The following is a 21,495-nucleotide window of genomic DNA, read 5'->3' on the forward strand; positions in this document are numbered from 1 at the left end:
ACTGTAAAGGCTCAGCGTTTAGTGAATTCCTTTGCTGCAAACAAAAAAAAGCTTACTACTTTTAGAATAGGATTTAACATATATGACAAAAATCTACATTTAACATTTACTTCGTTTTCATTGGATAAACTTTGCAATTTTAGAGCACAAATCGGTGATAATTGTAATATGCTTTTAGCAAATTCAAACTTTAACTTTAACACCAAATAAAGAATATTAAGGAGCAAAAAAACAACGAAAAAATGATAATTTTATTAGTATACTGTTTGGTATATATAAATAACTTGTAAGTTTACAATCAATAAAAAAAGAATTTAAGTTTTTTTTTATTTCAAAGCTTGGTAAAAAGAGATTTTATAAATTCATAAATTACAGATGGCCAGATATATAGTAAATATCAAAAGATCTGGAAAATGTATATTCTTCCTTAAAATTAAATTTTTTTAGAGTATTTTTATGCATTAAGAATTAAAATTTCAGTGGCCCATCCATATCCCTTCCTCTTCCTGTCCTTTAGTATTCAACTGATTCTAATATTCTATTTCTATACATAATTGAAAAAAATGGAATAATATGTTTATTGTGTGGTAACTCTACACCAAGGTGGCGGGTTCGATGACCAGGCCGTAGGGGAGGGTGACCTTACTCTACACCAGGGTGGGGGTGTGGCATAGAGACGGGCCCGGGAGGGGGAGCCATTCCTACACCAGGGCAGTGGGGATGATGAGGTTGTGGGGGTGGATTGCGGAGGTGCGGGAGAGATAGCTCCCCTACGCGGTGCCGATACAGTTTCGCCGTTGCTTCCATTTCCTAAAATAAAAAGATTTATAACTATTAATTATTAAACAGAAAGATTTTAATGCTGTCCATAGATCAAGGAGTAAAATTTCTTAAAATGAAGGAGAACTGGTTTTAATTCAGCGGATAATAATTTGATTCGAGGCCATGTTGGAGAAATACTTCTAAAAATTTCCTGGAAATATTTCCTTTAACTATTAACTATCTACCAATTAAGTGTTTCAAAACTTAAAAATGCTGTAATTTTTGGAAAGTAAAAAAATATTCGGATCATGGAAAGAAAACGAAGTGGCGGCTTTCGTCATATTTTCACAGTAGCTTTTCTCCTATTTCTAGCCCCTACTGAGGGGCTCTAACCCGACGAAACCCTCTACTTCGTTTTCTTTCCATGATTCAATTATTCCAGTTTCTTCATAGGTATACCTGTATTTTCCTGTTTTCTTGACCATGGAGGCAGGGATGATGATCTTGACTGTGCCTTGATTGTTATGCGTTTCATCATTCTTCTTCCGTTTCCATTCACTTGCACACCATTACCAACCTATTCAAAGATAATATTGTATATATATACTGCTGCATTGTCAGGCGAGTAATTTTAATACCAATCTAATTACCATACATAGAATGAGGACTAGTTGAAAATGGTTAAACAACAAATTTTTTGGTTCTTTGTAATGTAGAAAAACTAAGGGGTAATCTTTTTTAGGTAAAAAATTCCCTTACAAAAAGCAATGTCAAGCGGTGCCAATATTTTAACTTATAAATTCAATAATTTATGTAGTAAAAGAAACTTATTGACACCTTTACCTACAAGAAAGAAATAATAAGTACTAATTTATTACTCCTTACCTCCATATTATTATTGGCAGTAGAATTTGAGTATCCATTTGCAAATGGCGGATTATCCACAGATGTCGTCGTTACTAGTGGCGGTTTAGACCTAGATTTGTTAGACGGAGTCTCTATGAGGACAGGATAAGGTAGGGCAGCGTTGTGCTCCACTGTGGGGGTCATCTGACGACGACTTTGGCTTCTACTACGATCCTCAGATGCTTGGTGGTACCAGGAGTCACGAGATTGGTTCCTGAAACATTTTTTTATTTCTAATTTTGTATTTTGAATTAAACAGACATCAAAATCAAGAGAAATTACTATGTACTTAACAACTTGAACTGAATTATATTTTTGAAATTACCTAATATCAGCTATTTTTTTAAAATGGTTTGTGCGGATTATCACCTGGAATCAGCTGATTAATTTCTAAAAGATTACTAAAAAGTTTGGCGGGCTTTTTTACCTGGAATCATCTGATTTACTTTAAAAGTTGGCAAAGTTAGTGATGAAAACTTTTCTAACCTGGAATCAGCAGATTGGTTTCTAAGTACTGGCTGAACCGGTTTTGTTGGCTTTTGGTTATGACTGTGCTGTGTAGCTCGCTGTACTTGATTGTGATTTGTCTAAAATTAGAAATTACAACACAAATGAAATACATGATGTATATCGAACAAGATAAATTTGTTAATAAAAACATTACCAAACTATAAACTTTTAGTTCTCTAATATGATTTTTTTTTTCTTTTAAAATCTTACAACAAGTGTCTCTAGTCAAAATAAACCGAATGAGAAAAAGGCACGAAACTTGTATAAAAACTTTGATTAAACATCATATATATTCTAACAAAAATGCTGATATTTTTATTACCTTTTGGTTATGGTGTACGGAATGGCTTCTAGAAGTAGCAGCTTCTCTGTGACTCTCTTGAACCTTATGTCCTTACAACCAAGGATAAAGAATAAGCAAATAGCTCAAAACAAATAAGCCCTAACTTTTTTTCAGTTTGTAGTAATTGCAGGGACAGAATTCAACTATGCTTTATGAAACCTTCAAGTAACATGGAATTTATCTCATAACGAATATAACATAATTTTCTATTTAGAGCTGATTTACTAATTCCATAATCCTTTCCTTCAAATCCTCTATGCTGATGTTTACTATATCCATTGTGCTGCTGCAACGGTTTTGGCGGAAAATTGTTATTTTGCTGCATAGGTTTTGGCGGGAAATTATTATTTGGCGGCAAAGGTTTTGGCGGGAAATTGTTATTCTGCTGTAACGGTTTTGGCGGGAAGTTATTATTACTATTCAAATAATTCATTTTTGCTGTGTGACCGTTTATTTGCGGTTGGGCGTGTTGATGTATCACAGGTTGTTGTTGATGCTGTAGCCATGGCGGTGCAACATTTCCAGTTTCATCCAGTTGATAGTTGTGGCTGGGGTTTGAGTGCCCATTGGTTTGTGCAACTCTAAATTTATAGAATTTAACATTTTATACTGTTTTGTATTCTATCACCTTTACGTGTAATTTAAAGGGAAAACAACAATATGCTTTAAACCTATAAGACCAAACCATATTTACTGGCGTCCTGTGCATTTCAATTTCTAACTAGATAATAGAAAATGTATTTCTCATGTAAATTAGATTCAGAAGCTCTTTAAAGTGCTAATAAAAAGGGAAATAAAATTAAATACTTAATCCAAAAAATCCTGAAGAACGTCATTCGGGATACTTTACCTAAAAGTATAGGCACTATAAAGAGCTTTAGTCCAAAGATACCTTTGATTATTATCAGGTTGGGGAGGAGGAACACTTTGCTGTACACATTGATTCCAGTATCTCAAAGCTAGCAAAATCCATTATATTTAAAGTTTTCAAATACATCACATTTTTTTGACACTATAATGAGCTTCATTATTAAAAAATTAGATACGAACAATTGGAATTTAATCTAAGCACTGAACCAATTAGGTTGTTTTTCTTAGGGAATAAAACTACTTATCCTGTTGTGGTTTTAAGCTATATTTCAGAGGAGGTAGGGGCGGGGGGTGACTTACAGTGTAATATTGTACCTTGCCTTCTAAAGGAACTAAGTTAGTGATTTATTAATTATCCTTGATTTGAATCTTTCAATGTCTGTTCATATGTTTATCAAACTTTTTACGACCATCTGTTATCAAAGGAAGTAGGGAGAGGGATACTTTCTCAATTGTGTTATAAGGGATTTTGCCTATAGGGTTCGTTGCCTTCTTCACTGCTTCTAAGTCTACTTTGGTTGGAGACTTATCCCTAAAATGTAAAAAATATATAAATAAAAAATATATAAAATTAGGGTAAGTAGTTTTTTTTAAGCAAAATACTTATTTAAAATTGCTTTATGAAAGTAAATTAGTACAGGTACTTCATTTTTTCATGAATCCTTGAACACTCAAGCTGACGAAACAATAATGAATTATTACCTTTTAATAATAGTAATTTTTGGCTGTCTACTTCTTGACCGATCCTGTTGAAGAAAAGGACTGATTTCCTGAAGAAAAAAAATATTCTATTACTAGTATTTAGGAGCTATAAAAGAAGAAGATATGATGACAGAGTTTGGGTTTAACATACTTATTTGATAAGTCTAAAATGTGAGTGTGTGACTTTAGATGTACTCAGAGGTGTAATAAACTCGGTTGCTTAAATTACATTAATGTATGTTAATCGGAATACGGCTAGCAAAGTATGGAAATTCTTGGGATGTCCTAGCACATACTTTTACTCTATTTCATTTCCTCTTAATATTTAGTTTTAAATATAAGCCTCATGCTTGTTTATTTATGTCCTAAGTTTGGACCAAAAATTTTCATTTTATTTTTCTCCATGTTTATTATTTTTTAACTTTCAGTTTTAGGTTTGTTTTGCATAAAATTATAATTTCAAACAGCTTCGCTACTATGTTACATCAACACCCTTGTTTATAGAGTAGCTTTGTCCCCTAACAAAGAAGGAGTATCTACTTTCCAGTCTAAGATCTAAGTGTAAAAATAGTTTTCTAGCAATTTTTCATAGAATTTAAAATGTCAACGATGTGCAAAATGAAAATATGATAAGGACGGGTAATGTGTTTGAGTATTAGACTCCTAATTTTTCTTTAAAAGATAACAACAAGAAAGATTACATCCAAAAGAGATCCATAATTTATCATGTTAAAAAAAGTACGTTATTTTAGTGCTTTCTATTAAAGTACCAAACATGAACAGAATTCTCCCCCCCCCCCTTCCTCTTATTATGGAATAAATTGCCTTTTTCCCTTTTTCATGGATTACACCTTTAAGATGCCCTAGTCAAATAGGGCTACCACGAACACACAAAAATTTTACCTGACAAAAAAACAACAATAAAAGTAATTTTTAATTGTATATTGGATGGACTTAAGCCCTAATTTTAGAATAGTTGTGTTACAAAAAATCAAATAGGACATCTGAACTTCTCACGTATCATACCTACAGAATAAATGGATAAGAAAACGAAGCATATAAAAATTTATCTCAAAGTTTGGGGATGGTCCCTTCCTCATTTTTTCCTTTATTTTTTAAAATCCCTTTATTTAGCGTGGGGGTGGGGAGGTGGGGTATTGCACCCTCCCTTATTCCTTTATTTCATAGAAAGCAGATTCTTTGCAAACATTTTACAGGCCAAAACAATGTTTTTGCACATTTTTTACACAGGGGTACAATGGATAACAATATTTATTTAGCACTAAACTCTTTCAATAGCAGCTGTATAAAACAATAATCAATAATTTTTATACTTTAACAGGCTATAGCTTAACCTGATTCACCTATAGAGGACGTGGTACACACTACAAGAGCCTTTTTGATAGCACGACTTTTGTCTGGAAGTCCTTACTGCTTTTAGTAATGAATTACGCGTGTTTTTGGCGGAGGCATTCTCCCCAATCAAAATAAATTTTTGTCACGCACATGACATAGCAGCAGTAAGAACCATTTTCAACGTTTTTAATTATGACTCAGAGTTGGCATTGACAACAAAACAAAACATTTTAGTATAAGTCATCAGGGAGTAAGGGAGGGGACAATGGGCAGTTAATTCAATTTTATAGTTGTGACCCTTAAAGGTTGAAAACCCAGATATTTCCAGATAAAACAAGTATTTCCAATATAGCAACCTTTAGTAGAAACTTTTGACTTTTTGAATTGTTTTTAATTCGAAATGCACCATCCTTAAACTGATGCTTTACTACGAGTCTTTGATTCTAGAGATCAAAACCCTTGTTTACAAATCATTTCCATAATTGTTATTATTTAAACTTCGGAAAATTAAGGAAACATACCATTTTACTTTTACAACATCTTTTACCCAAATTTTTTTATTGTATTTATTAAAAAGCTCAGACATGAAAAAGCCTTTAAATAATTATATTACAAAACTTACTAAAACAATTACCTTCCTACAGAACTTTTAACTCAAGTTATTTCATTTAACGAAATAAAAATGAGATACCTTGCGTCAAAATTTCATACTACATAAATAAAATAGTTGAGAACATAAGTACATCTTAATTTTAAAGATCTTAAGGTTTAAGTAACATATCTTAGGATAACTGGTAGCTGCGCCTCTAGCATCCAGGACAGAAAAATGAAATAACACCATCTTGAGATTTTAATGATAAACAAACCTTGAACAACTCAGGACTTCGTGAATTTTCCCTAAAATTTTGAAATCGATCGGATCATTAATTACAGAAATATTAAGCTAAAGACAAAAAACTTTTGCCTTTACATTAAATCAATAAGAAACATCGGGTAACATGTCTAAAGTAACGAAAAGAGCTAACCGTTACAGACGTACAAATGTGCGGGACCTAATTATAGGAAGGCTTTGCTCATAATAACTAATAATCTTAATATAATTTCTTTCTACAACGCACTAATCGGAATGAATTAACATTAAACAAGAATTAGATATAAAAAATGTAATGATTCAATTTACAAAATAATTTTCAAAATCAAAATATTCTGTCTGCTTGTTATTGTTTATCTTTTTGTTGACGCGCTAGTTTGCCGCGAGATTATGCATGATTTTGCGTGACGTCCTTCATAATTGGTCCCCAAGATTGGTTAGAAACTGCTAAATTCTTGCATGTTCCCTTTAAGCCAGTCCCCAAAGTCTGAGACTCCTAAAAATTGAATATTCGATCCATTGTCCCCTCCCTTACTCCCTGATAAGTCATATCTTTCTTTTCGTGATTTTGCATTTGTAGTGAATATGCAATTTTATATCTTTTAGATTTCTAAATAAACTGTCTGTCCCTAGAGACAGGAAAACGAAATCTTAAAAATTATTAGTATAACACAGCAGACTAAAATTCCGTAGGGTTGATTATCTCATGGGTTTACTTTACTTTGACGTTTGGAAAGAAAGTAACTTTAGATAATCAAAATAGTTCCTACTGCTGCTTTGTCAGACGCCCCCAATAATAATAGTTGTCTGTATATGGTTAAATTAGATAGATAATATGTATTTTAACATGAGCATACAAAAAATAACATTATTACACATATTGAAATAATTTTATGCATAGTTTGGTACTCTCATAGCCTGATTGGCCGTTGCAAAAGCTTTACGATTAAGAGCCTATCTACACAGTCAGACATATTATTATTTATACTTTTTTGTCCGTGTAGATTCTGTTAAAATTTGTTAGCCTAATTTAATATGACCAGTATTAAGGAGAAATATGAAATTTAAATTGTTTTCCTTAGAAATAGTTGCAAGATGCGAAGCTTTTCTATGTGTACGGATTTTCCTTATGTACAATGTATAGCTTTAATCCTTAATTTTGACATAAAATAAGCAGTATTTATTTTAAGTTTTGCATTTAGATTCTTGAGAAAGAGATTTTGATGACTAATACCTCATTCCTAAAAGTTTAATGATACAGAAAAATATAAATAAATATAAATTTGTCATCTAATATAAGGAAACCCCAACATTTGAATTTAACTTGGAAATCTAAAAATGTAAATGATTTTTCATGACTCAAATTTTGCTTCCTAATTTGTGTGGGCTAATTTTAGAGAGTTTGACATTAGAACAGTGTTTGATGTTTATTTTCTAAACTTGGAAAAAAATGTAAGGTACATTATACTCTGGAGCGGCTGGAAAGGATTGTTCAGTAAGACCCCTAATTTTTTGTAGTAAAGCTACCTTCCCTAATTCTAGGGCGGTCTCATTTTTAATCCAGTTGCAAATAATTCCCAGTCATTGGAGGGTTCAAAATCGTACAACCTCTTAAAAGCGAATCTTAGAAAACTGGCACATAGACATGATTAAAAAAGCATTTTTATCCATGTATGTAAAATTTCCTTGACTAACAAAATGCTATGAAGTAGATGTTACTTGGTCAAGAAAAACTCTTATCTCCCGTAGTTTATAGAAGGACGAAACTTTAGAATTATAGTGTGGCTATGCTACAAAAAGTGTACAAAAACAAAAGTCTAATTATAAAAAAAATGCGTTTAAATCTAGAGCACTGACGTCTAATTGATCTGATCTTATTCTAAACAACAGACAAAAAGGCAAAACATTTCATTCTGAAAAGTTCAGATGTTTCATTACATTTATTTTTATTTCCTCATTTCTGCAGCAAAGCTATTATGTAAATAGTGTCCGACCGTACGTCACTCAGTCAGAAATTTACTACAACAGATTTTTTTTGTCAATCAAAATGGCTTTAAGGTTCATGGGGTATTTAACAATATTTCAGATTCAGTAATTTATTTACATTGGCTGATAAAAACATTTAATTTAATCTCTAGATTTGTTTATCTTAAATAAAAACATCTTCTTTCACTTTTGATAACTGTTTTTTGGTTCATGTAACCTTTTATGCTGTTCTAATTAGAAATATAATTTTTCTTGTCTCTGTGTATTTTATTGTCTTTTAAACTTTTTTTAAACTTTAGACTTTATTTACTAAGTATATTTGCGATTACTTTTATTTAATGAAATCTTCCAATTTTTAACATTTACAAAATGGCCTGCTTTATTGCATCAAGATCCATGACAGATCTATATAGGAAATAAACGTCTATAGACGAGCTCGAGTCTTCCAATGGTAAAGTGTTTAAAACTCATAGTGCTCCAATAATCCATTATAAACTCTCATTGACCAAAGCGATAAGACCTTTATTCTATTTGTTTATGGAATGAATTAAGTTTTTTACTTCATGTAGATGTTTGAATTACATTGAAGTATTTAATCCTTATTTCATAAATAAAAATATACGTTCATAATAGAGTAAATCTAAGAAAACTCTATTTTAAAAGAATTCGATTGTGGCGACACTTCCTTTGTGTTAAAATATTAAAACAAAAATTTTAATCATATTAACCCTTTGGTGATGGTAATGTGAAAAAAATATAATTGAAAAATCTTTTTAAAATCATTTAAATTAATAAATATTTACTTCTTTCTTTTAGATAGTAATGGCGGGGGAGGAAAATTGATTTATTGAGAAATAGATAAATAGATATGTACTTATAGAAAACTAGCCAATAGCGATATAGTTATATTGAGCCAACTCTAGTTTATAATATGATCATCAGTTTAGCGGTGAATCATCCTATAATGTAAAGTAATAAGGTTTTTTTGTCCTGCCCCACTTATTTGTTTTTGGGTTGTAGGGGGTGTTCCTCCTCCCAAGAAAATAGCTTAAACCCACTACAGGACCAATAGCTATATTTCCCTGAAGAGTAGAGCCCAATCGGTTTAGTGGTTACCGAGATTCAGACGGACAGACAATTCTAAATATTTCTTACCCTGGTAGTTGTATTTCCTCCCTGTATAACTATATATAGTATCCTACATATTTCTTACCCTGGTAGTTGTATTTCCTCCCTGTATAACTATATATAGTATCCTACATATTTCTTACCCTGGTAGTTGTATTTCCTCTCTGTATAACTATATATAGTATCCTACATATTTCTTACCCTGGTAGTTGTATTTCCTCTCTGTATAACTATATATAGTATCCTACATATTTCTTACCCTGGTAGTTGTATTTCCTCCCTGTATAACTATATATAGTATCCTACATATTTCTTACCCTAGTAGTTGTATTTCCTCTCTGTATAACTATATATAGTATCCTACATATTTCTTACCCTGGTAGTTGTATTTCCTCTCTGTATAACTATATATAGTATCCTACATATTTCTTACCCTGGTAGTTGTATTTCCTCTCTGTATAACTATATATAGTATCCTACATATTTCTTACCCTAGTAGTTGTATTTCCTCTCTGTATAACTATATATAGTATCCTACATATTTCTTACCCTGGTAGTTGTATTTCCTCCCTGTATAACTATATATAGTATCCTACATATTTCTTACCCTGGTAGTTGTATTTCCTCCCTGTATAACTATATATAGTATCCTACATATTTCTTACCCTGGTAGTTGTATTTCCTCCCTGTATAACTATATATAGTATCCTACATATTTCTTACCCTGGTAGTTGTATTTCCTCCCTGTATAACTATATATAGTATCCTACATATTTCTTACCCTGGTAGTTGTATTTCCTCTCTGTATAACTATATATAGTATCCTACATATTTCTTACCCTGGTAGTTGTATTTCCTCCCTGTATAACTATATATAGTATCCTACATATTTCTTACCCTAGTAGTTGTATTTCCTCTCTGTATAACTATATATAGTATCCTACATATATCTTACCCTGGTAGTTGTATTTCCTCCCTGTATAACTATATATAGTATCCTACATATTTCTTACCCTGGTAGTTGTATTTCCTCTCTGTATAACTATATATAGTATCCTACATATTTCTTACCCTGGTAGTTGTATTTCCTCCCTGTATAACTATATATAGTATCCTACATATTTCTTACCCTAGTAGTTGTATTTCCTCTCTGTATAACTATATATAGTATCCTACATATTTCTTACCCTAGTAGTTGTATTTCCTCTCTGTATAACTATATATAGTATCCTACATATTTCTTACCCTCGTAGTTGTATTTCCTCCCTGTATAACTATATATAGTATCCTACATATTTCTTACCCTAGTAGTTGTATTTCCTCTCTGTATAACTATATATAGTATCCTACATATTTCTTACCCTGGTAGTTGTATTTCCTCTCTGTATAACTATATATAGTATCCTACATATTTCTTACCCTGGTAGTTGTATTTCCTCCCTGTATAACTATATATAGTATCCTACATATTTCTTACCCTGGTAGTTGTATTTCCTCTCTGTATAACTATATATAGTATCCTACATATTTCTTACCCTAGTAGTTGTATTTCCTCCCTGTATAACTATATATAGTATCCTACATATTTCTTACCCTGGTAGTTGTATTTCCTCTCTGTATAACTATATATAGTATCCTACATATTTCTTACCCTGGTAGTTGTATTTCCTCTCTGTATAACTATATATAGTATCCTACATATTTCTTACCCTGGTAGTTGTATTTCCTCCCTGTATAACTATATATAGTATCCTACATATTTCTTACCCTGGTAGTTGTATTTCCTCTCTGTATAACTATATATAGTATCCTACATATTTCTTACCCTGGTAGTTGTATTTCCTCTCTGTATAACTATATATAGTATCCTACATATTTCTTACCCTGGTAGTTGTATTTCCTCCCTGTATAACTATATATAGTATCCTACATATTTCTTACCCTAGTAGTTGTATTTCCTCTCTGTATAACTATATATAGTATCCTACATATTTCTTACCCTGGTAGTTGTATTTCCTCTCTGTATAACTATATATAGTATCCTACATATTTCTTACCCTGGTAGTTGTATTTCCTCTCTGTATAACTATATATAGTATCCTACATATTTCTTACCCTAGTAGTTGTATTTCCTCTCTGTATAACTATATATAGTATCCTACATATTTCTTACCCTGGTAGTTGTATTTCCTCCCTGTATAACTATATATAGTATCCTACATATTTCTTACCCTGGTAGTTGTATTTCCTCCCTGTATAACTATATATAGTATCCTACATATTTCTTACCCTGGTAGTTGTATTTCCTCCCTGTATAACTATATGTAGTATCCTACATATTTCTTACCCTGGTAGTTGTATTTCCTCCCTGTATAACTATATATAGTATCCTACATATTTCTTACCCTGGTAGTTGTATTTCCTCTCTGTATAACTATATATAGTATCCTACATATTTCTTACCCTGGTAGTTGTATTTCCTCCCTGTATAACTATATATAGTATCCTACATATTTCTTACCCTAGTAGTTGTATTTCCTCTCTGTATAACTATATATAGTATCCTACATATATCTTACCCTGGTAGTTGTATTTCCTCCCTGTATAACTATATATAGTATCCTACATATTTCTTACCCTGGTAGTTGTATTTCCTCTCTGTATAACTATATATAGTATCCTACATATTTCTTACCCTGGTAGTTGTATTTCCTCCCTGTATAACTATATATAGTATCCTACATATTTCTTACCCTAGTAGTTGTATTTCCTCTCTGTATAACTATATATAGTATCCTACATATTTCTTACCCTAGTAGTTGTATTTCCTCTCTGTATAACTATATATAGTATCCTACATATTTCTTACCCTCGTAGTTGTATTTCCTCCCTGTATAACTATATATAGTATCCTACATATTTCTTACCCTAGTAGTTGTATTTCCTCTCTGTATAACTATATATAGTATCCTACATATTTCTTACCCTGGTAGTTGTATTTCCTCTCTGTATAACTATATATAGTATCCTACATATTTCTTACCCTGGTAGTTGTATTTCCTCCCTGTATAACTATATATAGTATCCTACATATTTCTTACCCTGGTAGTTGTATTTCCTCTCTGTATAACTATATATAGTATCCTACATATTTCTTACCCTAGTAGTTGTATTTCCTCCCTGTATAACTATATATAGTATCCTACATATTTCTTACCCTGGTAGTTGTATTTCCTCTCTGTATAACTATATATAGTATCCTACATATTTCTTACCCTAGTAGTTGTATTTCCTCCCTGTATAACTATATATAGTATCCTACATATTTCTTACCCTGGTAGTTGTATTTCCTCTCTGTATAACTATATATAGTATCCTACATATTTCTTACCCTGGTAGTTGTATTTCCTCCCTGTATAACGACTGTGTCCCTCCGTATTTGTTTGGCCATAATTAGCTCTTGTTTTCGTTCTTCGTCCAACTGCATCTTTCACCTATAATGGAAAATAAAAAATATTTAACTAGTTTTTGTAGCAAATAATGATATTTAATTTAAGATGCAATTTTCCTGTATGTAAAGACATTAGCAAGCAAGCCTTCTCTTATGATTTCACTTGCTTACTATTTAAAAGTTTAATTTTTCCAACCACAATATAATCTTTAATGCTTTGCAAGTTTTAACATAACTAAACTGTCCTTTTCAAAGCTAAGATTTTCTATAATTAGGGTCGACACGTCTGTGCGATCGACGATTTTGTATTATGTAATTTTCCTATTCATCTGCTTTTAGATACTGATTCCTTTAACAACAGGTACAATGTTATAAGCGAAGCATATCAAGTCCTAAAAAATGTAAGTATGTCGTTAAAAAGTATCCTGTAATTTAGAATTTTAGCAACAAATTTTTAACAATTTTGCTCAGACTCTGACTTATATTTTACATACATTTATATTACCGCTCATCCTAACGGTTCCTTCGCTTTAATGATTGCTGTCATCCTTGTTTATAAATAAAAGCTGTGTCTGAAAAATATTTTCATAGACATTGATGAAAGATTATTGTTGATTTAAAGTTAAAATATATATGGGATATGGGACATGTATAAAGTAAAGCAAGGACAATTATGAACAAAAGTAGTGCAGCAATATAACAATTTAAGACAGTATAACAAATATAAACAGAAAATCTAAAATATTATTTTAGTTAAGATAAGATAAATGTAAATATATTAGGACTGGTATATTGTAAATAAATTAGCGGCTACGCTGCTAGCATCTAGAGGCTTTGTATTCGAGGGAAAAAAACTTGAAACTATCCCAAGACTTAAATCTGAAAACAAAATAGCTTAAATCCATAACAGAACCTATGTAAATTAAAGAACCAAATCGGTTCAGTACTTATTAAGATCTTAGGCTTCAGACAGAAAAGCCATAATACTACTTAATGTGTTAGGATGAATTTAAAATCTATAAGTGAGCAAAAAGCGCATCCTAAATTTACTTGGGCGAAGTAACATACAGACAAACCCTGGTTATAGGGTAGCTTAGTGGTGATTCGAAATATTTTTCCATGCACAAAACACGCCTTGGACCTTTAAAGAATAAATAGCAATCCGTCACTTATGTTATGCATTTAAAGACATACAATTGACATATTATTATTTTTAAGGAACATAGCATCCCTACAATTTCAATGTTAAATAAACTCTTTAAATAATCTCACAAATTTACAATATTTTATTTATAACTTGCGGCTACGTCACAAGAAGCCTCTAGGGACTCTTATGGTAGGCTGGGGAAGTCATTTCAAGATTAAAAATTTTGGAGGGATTTTTTTCTTGGAGCGATTTATCATGGGACCGATACATATCGGTTCATTGGTTCACGAGATCCTTCACTACAGATAAAAAAGCTTACTACTCTATATATATAATACTTTGTATAGGATATTTTGTATCCTCCCCAAGAATGGGTAAGATGGAAATTATATCTATGAGGGAGGAGGGAAAGTTAAACCTTCCCTTTCAAATTAGCACTCAATCTGCTTAGGACCAAAAAAACACTTTCATGAAAAAATTTAAACAGATTAATCCAGCTATTATAGAGATCTTACAGTGAAAATGCACACAAAAACTTATCAGAATATTAATTTTTTTTAAGGTATTTATGCAACTTTTAATGTGTATGTCTTTTTTATGTATCTTGACCACACAATACAAAAAAAAATTTTATGCGTAGTTTAAATTCAAGATTTTTATAATCACTTGTATTACAATTTCTATGCACTTTAGTTAATGTTGAATTTTTTACATGAATATGATTTTAATTTTTAATGAACAAAGCAATTTACAATTTAACAGTTTCTTTAAATTGATTTTTTTTGCAAAGCACAAAATTCCTTGGTGGACAAACGGGCAAAGTGAGTTCTAGAGCAGATCCTCAGTTGTTCTTAATCAAAGAAATAAAGAGAAAACATTCGATGAATCAAAGAAAATCATGAAACCCTTATACAAATATAAGTTTCTATATCTGTTGAAGCCTCACTGACATACCAAGGAATAGATTATAGAATAACTACGATTTATAAGGAAAAAGTGAGACCTTTTCAAATCAAGATCAACAGACCAAATAATTTAGTATTTTCGTATAAGGGAATTTTTAAATGTTTAAAATAGTTATTTATCTCATCGTATTATAGACAATTTTCCGCGGATAGTAAAACGATAAATTATAAGATTAATTCCACTTTTGTTAGACCCGAGGGGCCAAAGGCCTAGACTAACAAAAATGGTATTAATATTATAATTTTTCTCATTTTACTATTTGTAGAAAATTGTCTATAATACAAGACAATACATGATTTTTCAGTATTGCTGAGAACCGGATCTAATCCAGCTGATATTAATCGGTTTTGAAGCCATACTGGAAAGATAGATTATTTTACATAAGATTCATCAATGTCCAAAATGATGTTGTATAATTTTCAAAAGACTTTTCCTTATCATATTCAGTTGGGAACGTAAAACTAAGTTTCATCACCAACAAACATAATTTTGTGTAACGGTTTCCTTTTTACAATTCTTTCTGCTTCGAGTAGTTTTCTGCATGGGTTACTGTAAATTCTGTTTTTTTAAAGCTTCCATGTAAGAGACTTGCTCATACAGTACAAACTGTCACACAGAGTTAAAGAAGAGACTTGGCTTAATTGACCAAACAATTACAACAGTAATATACCCAATTTAACTTTCCTATCTGTTTCTATAGTGCAATATTTCTGCCTCACATTTTAACTGTATGAGAGGTAAAACATTTTCTGACTCTTCCCTTATGGAACTTTAAATGAATTTTTTTTCTTCCAACAATACTGGCGGCCACAGGAACCCTTCAAAATCCTAGTAAATCCAGGCATATTTTTAAGGTGCCTAAAAAAACTAAATTACACATTTAATGCCCTATTTTAATCCAAACGCTTAGTAACAAAAAAATAAGGTCACTAGCCACTTTTGAACCTCAGAAAGGTATACCTATAACATAGCTCTTGGAGATACCTGTCTTGGTAGTTCCTATTTTGCCATAACTGTTCTAAACAGCTTCTGAAGTAAAACTTGGTCTCACTGTCCCAACTAGAACTGCTTGAAAAGATGTTTTTCAAAATTGTTTTCAGCTTACAGTGACATGACGATGATAAGCTATGACAATTTTTAGGAGCGACGCTACTTTACAAGTTATTGTAGTCGGCCTGTTGGTCACTAATTTTGTTTGTAATATACCTAAAAGCCATAAAATTTAATTTTATCTATCATTAATTTCCTTATTAAAACGCCTTCAATTTTTTTAGCCGTAAATAGACGAATTATTTTCTATTAACTAGTTATTTGTTCAAAAGGCTACGCTAATATTTGAAGTAGTTGTTCCTCTTTTTCGGGTCAAAAAAGTCGTTTCTCATGTCGTTCTAAACACAATTCTTTTTGATTTTTGACTTGTACTTTTATTTTAAAATATTTGCTAGAGTATCTTTCAATAAGTTTCTTTTAATAATATTAATATCGTACAAAAAAATACAATTTTGTCCACAGGTTGTGAAGATAGATATTATTAAGGTAGAAAACTCATTAAAGAACGAATTATAAAATTTGAAAAACTAAACAGTATCTTTCCATTGATGTGCATGATAGATGCGTCTATGCCCATAATAACATATAAGGGCAATATATTTGAAGGAACAGAGGGTGAAAGATAGCCTATTATATAACTATCCAAATAATTTCGCCTTAATCATCCCGGGACCTATGTAAAGCTATCATATAATCTAAAGCTTAATCGGTTTATTTGTGCGCGAGATCTTAAGGGAAAACAAAAAAAAACTATATTGAACAAAACTGTCTGTAATTAACGAGGCAGAAAAGAAAATTTATATTCTTTGTGTTGTTCAATTAAATATATCATCTTTTTTGTTAGCCATATTCTCATTCTCAAAGATATACATGCTTTGATTAAAGAATAGCTTCGCTTCTTAAATAATAGGCCAGAATGTTCCAACGAAACTTGTCTGAATTTAGATTTTAATCTTAATTGTCGAGATTTGCGCTAATAATGTCTAAATGAGCACATTATAAGGATAAGGTGTATAGCATTTTTTTTTATTTTCTCGCAGAATCTAAATCAGATGAATCTAACGGGATCTGAAGGGATATGTAAATGAACGATAAAATGATTGATACCATAAATTATGAAAGTAAAAATTACCCCTCATGGATATTATAAAATTTATTGTAAATAAAGAGTCCCAGATTTCTCGAGGTATTCAAAGAAGAAGGGGAGAATTAGAAAAATAGCCTTAAGCCCTTCCAAGACTTGAAGCACCAATTGCTTTAAACACACCCATGGCCTATGTGAGATTGTCTACATTGAGAACATATTTGCTTTAGTGGTAAGAGATATCATAAAAATCTAAAACCTTAAAATTTTATTTTAAAGTACAATATGAGAAGAAATTAGAAAAATATAATTTTTTGAAAAGGTCATTAATCTACCCAGAGCAACAGCATTGATAAAAACCGAAAAAAATCGCGTAAAGAAATTATACTCTAACACTGTTAAAAATATTTTTTTTTTTTAGCATCAGATGATACTCTATATTCTTCACATTAATGTATAGTATCAATCCGTACGTAGTAGGAAAAAAACCTCATTACGATACAAGGAAGTTTTCAATGCTGTATTAAGTATTAGGTAATGTTCTCTGAAGTAACACGTAGTACTAAATAATGTATTTGTCTGTATAGTATTGTCTAATACGCTCTTGGGAATATAATTCAATACGGTAGAAGTAATTTTTCATTGCCCTCCTTCGCAATTGTTGTTACCCTCTATCATAATTTTTGATACTTTGTAGGGAATGAAACTGTTTTACTTTGTATGAAAGATCAGTTTATAATATATGATTATTATATGTACATATACATTTTGTTATATCAACAAACATACCAAGCAGAGCCATAAAACATTAATTTAAATGTAAATTTAGTAAAAAAATTACTTTAAAGATGTTTAGGACTAAACATTATCCTTAAAAATAAAAACTATGGTCAGTCATAATTACAAAAAACAAAACTATAAATCTGAGCATAATTAGTAACATTTCATCTTTGTCTAAAACGACCAAGCATTGAAACACTTCCATGAGAGGTGTGCACGAATGGTGCCTGTTTCAATTATTCTTTACAGTACAGATTCGTACCCTTGAACGAATGAATAGTTACTATTTTAATAAACCATTCTCTTGCGTATTGTCTGATACGCTACAGCGTATGAAATAGTACTAAATCAAGAAACATTTCTACAGCGTATTTTCCGATACCCTACAACGTATAAAATATTACTATTTTTATAAACTTTTCTACAGCGTATTCTATAGTACCCTAGAGCGTAACAATCGATACTAAAAAAATGTATGGGTTCTGTATAGGAATAATTATTGTGTTATATAGTATTACATAGTGTTATATATTAATTATATAGTTGTAGGGTACTTACGGGTCCAATACTCTCCAGAGTATCAATTGATACTAAATAAAAAATTTATTTTTAACAGTGCACTTCAATTTGATCCCAGACTACCCAATATTTCTAATATCTTGTTTAGGTTTTGGAAAGTCATGATACAGAACCCACACATCAAAATAACCTTTCCAGAACCACCAACGATTTGCTGGACCAAACCAAAAAATCTATATCTTATTAGTTGTAGGAAAAACAGTGAATCCTGTGCAGTTAGGAGACCTCTGTATGTGGGCCAAACAAGTAGAATGATCTCCAGCCGTTTTAACGAGCACAGCCACACAGTCAAAACTGGATCAACTACAGTTGGAAGTCATTTCAAGGCCCAAGGACACAATCTACAGGATTTAGAATGCATCCCAATAGAGAAAATAGGAAGCACAGACCCCTGGATATGCTTAGCTAAGTAAAAACTTTTGATTAGGTCTTTTGATTCTGCTCTCAATAAAATTGTGTAATTTGCTTCACCCAACAAACATTTAATCATCAATTAAACAAAAAAACCTTTTTTAAACAAGACCCATCTTTTCAACAAATTTCTTTTTCAACACATAACATTTGTTTGCAGTTTCAAAGATCTACTAAAAAAACCTTATCATTTAGTTTGTAAAAAATATTTTATTACTGAACACTTCTTTAAACCCAAATTAACTGTGTGCATTTGCAAATTTTTATAAAAAAAAACCTTTTAAAACACAGTTAACATTTGAAAGGATTAAGCTTCTTTGATAATTAGGTTATCCTTAAACACAAATCAATTTTTTGCATCATCAAATTATACTTCCTAAAAACTCAAATGAGTCAACATTTTTCACCATGTAGTTTTCATTTCATGTTTCATCAAAAAAATGTACACATTTTTTCACTTTTTTGGTTATTTCAAAAGAACATCAAGTCTTCCTCCATCCTAAAACCCAAACAAAGCAGGAAGTCATAAAGATTAACATTTTTCCCATCTCAAGAATAACTCCACCCATTTTTTTAACAGATTTCAAAATCCAAATCTCCACCCAAGCACAACCAAGGATTTAACAACTAGATTTTAAGGTTAATATAATTAAAGCACTAAAACAGTTTAAATCAATGGTTAAGTGTCCAATCACATAGAAGAATAGATCCTTCTACATGAACAGTGACACAAAAACTAGCTTCTCTTAAACATACATTATCATTTGACAACTTGCTGAATCAGAAGTGTTCCCATATTTCCACAAAAACTATGCCCCGCCCCATAACTCAAACAAGGCCAAATATTATTCCCTACTCCTCCTTTTTAAAAAACTATGGTTTTAATCTTTTTTTTTCAAACTTTTTCAGTTATCATCTGTATTTTATGGTGATACCTAAGATTCAAAATAATTTGTGACATTGTTTTATATAAATGTATGTTTAATATCTTTGATCATATTTGCTGTTATCTAATGTCTCATACCTATATTTTTTTAGACAAAATGAATTGAAAATGATTGCTAAAATCGAAATATATCTTCATGTCTTAGAATAGTGTATTTTTTTAAAATAGGTTGAAAAACATACTAACTTTAAAATAAAAATATAATTAGTTTACTACAGCTGCGAATCCCAGTACATAAGAACATGATTATCCTTGTTTTTCTCTTAATTATGATAAACAAAACTTACCTTTTAATTTTTTTTTCTTTAATCACAAAATAACAAAATTCTTTATCTAACTGCTAAAATAATAATGTCCATATAATTTACTCTTTATTTCTCCATGTATTCTCAAACAGCTGTGTATGTGTATTTATGATTGTCCTGACCGCTTGGGTAGCTAGGTGGCAACTAATGGAAAAATAAGGCGGTCTATATAGCTTACAGGCAAGTGCGAGGACAGAGAATAATAATAATCATAAAAGAGAGTAAAATAGGACAGATTAAGATCTTATTTGTTGGGAAATAGGAATACATTTCACATACATTAAAAACACAAATCGATTAAAATTTTTTAGATTTAAAATTAAATGTTTTTAAATCAATCCGTTTCTTGGACTTAAGTTGACTTCTTTATATACTACAAAAAAATATTAGAGATATTATAATTAGAGGAGTAATTTCATATTTCATATTTCAGTAAATAATTTCTATGATATATTTATGAATAACGACTGCTTCTCATTTTTCTATGGCACATTTAAATTGGAGGGTATAAAGTCACTTCACTTCATTTTTTTTTTGGGGGGGGGGGGACCTAAGCTATCCTCCATAAAAAAGATCTGTATGAAACGTCTCTGGAAAAGAGAACAATTTCGGTCAATTGTTTAATGAGATCCTACGACATAAACAGACAGACGGCCGTACGGCTAAGTTTGAACATTCTAACCTAATTTTCCACCAACCTTCAACACTAAGTTTTGAAAAGGGATGCTATAGAATTTTTACGCGGTTTTCCAAAAAGCCTTCCAGAATTGGGTTTTATTTCATGAATAATGTTAATGATCTATATATAAATAACTCTAATAAGCTACAAATACAATACAATACAAAAAATTCAGCTTTTTGACACACTTTAAAAAGAATTTACAGTTTTTTAATTCTGGCAAACTTTGAAAATAAATCCAAAATAATATAATTAGAATGCAAAGCTAACAAGAACGACAACACCCACGAGAGCTTTATGTTCAACAATTCAGAAAAAAATTCAAATATAAAAAAATCAGTGCTGTAATTTGGTCATCCTTATAATAAAGTAATAAAAGGATGTTTGTCTGTGTGTCTGTAAAGAAGGATCTGGCTAACCACTGAAAAGATCGCGTTCTCCTGAACAGGGTAGCTTCTCATAGGTCCCGGCAAGGTTTATAACTATTTTGGGAAAGGGTACCACCACCCTCAAAAAGAAATCGCCCCTATAATTTTTTTTTTAAATCTTATATTATATAAAATGTGTTTTATTATTCAACTCACCCCTCCTCAAGTGCCCTTAGAGTCCTCTAGGGGCGTAGCCGCTAGTATTGAAATAAACAAATACAGCTGTGTCCATAGC

General features: G+C 31.0%; 1 protein-coding gene across 1 annotated transcript; it reads right to left on the reverse strand.

The window, feature by feature from the left end:
- Positions 1 to 239: 239 nt before the first annotated feature.
- LOC145325412 (uncharacterized) lies at positions 240 to 20,287 on the reverse strand. Its single transcript, XM_080168401.1, has 11 exons — positions 20,136 to 20,287; positions 12,826 to 12,928; positions 4,094 to 4,161; positions 3,865 to 3,923; positions 3,414 to 3,480; positions 2,763 to 3,102; positions 2,501 to 2,569; positions 2,155 to 2,255; positions 1,648 to 1,882; positions 1,222 to 1,339; positions 240 to 810 (listed from the first exon to the last, which is right to left on the reverse strand). The coding sequence occupies exons 2-11, from the start codon at positions 12,919 to 12,921 to the stop codon at positions 578 to 580; spliced, it is 1,386 nt and encodes a 461-aa protein (XP_080024527.1). The 5' UTR covers positions 12,922 to 12,928; positions 20,136 to 20,287; the 3' UTR covers positions 240 to 577.
- Between the last annotated feature and the right edge of the window lie 1,208 nt (positions 20,288 to 21,495).

The sequence above is a fragment of the Acartia tonsa genome, chromosome 8 (assembly GCF_053477335.1).
Source record: "Acartia tonsa isolate MP-2025a chromosome 8, ASM5347733v1, whole genome shotgun sequence".
Taxonomy (NCBI): Eukaryota; Metazoa; Arthropoda; class Copepoda; order Calanoida; family Acartiidae; genus Acartia; species Acartia tonsa.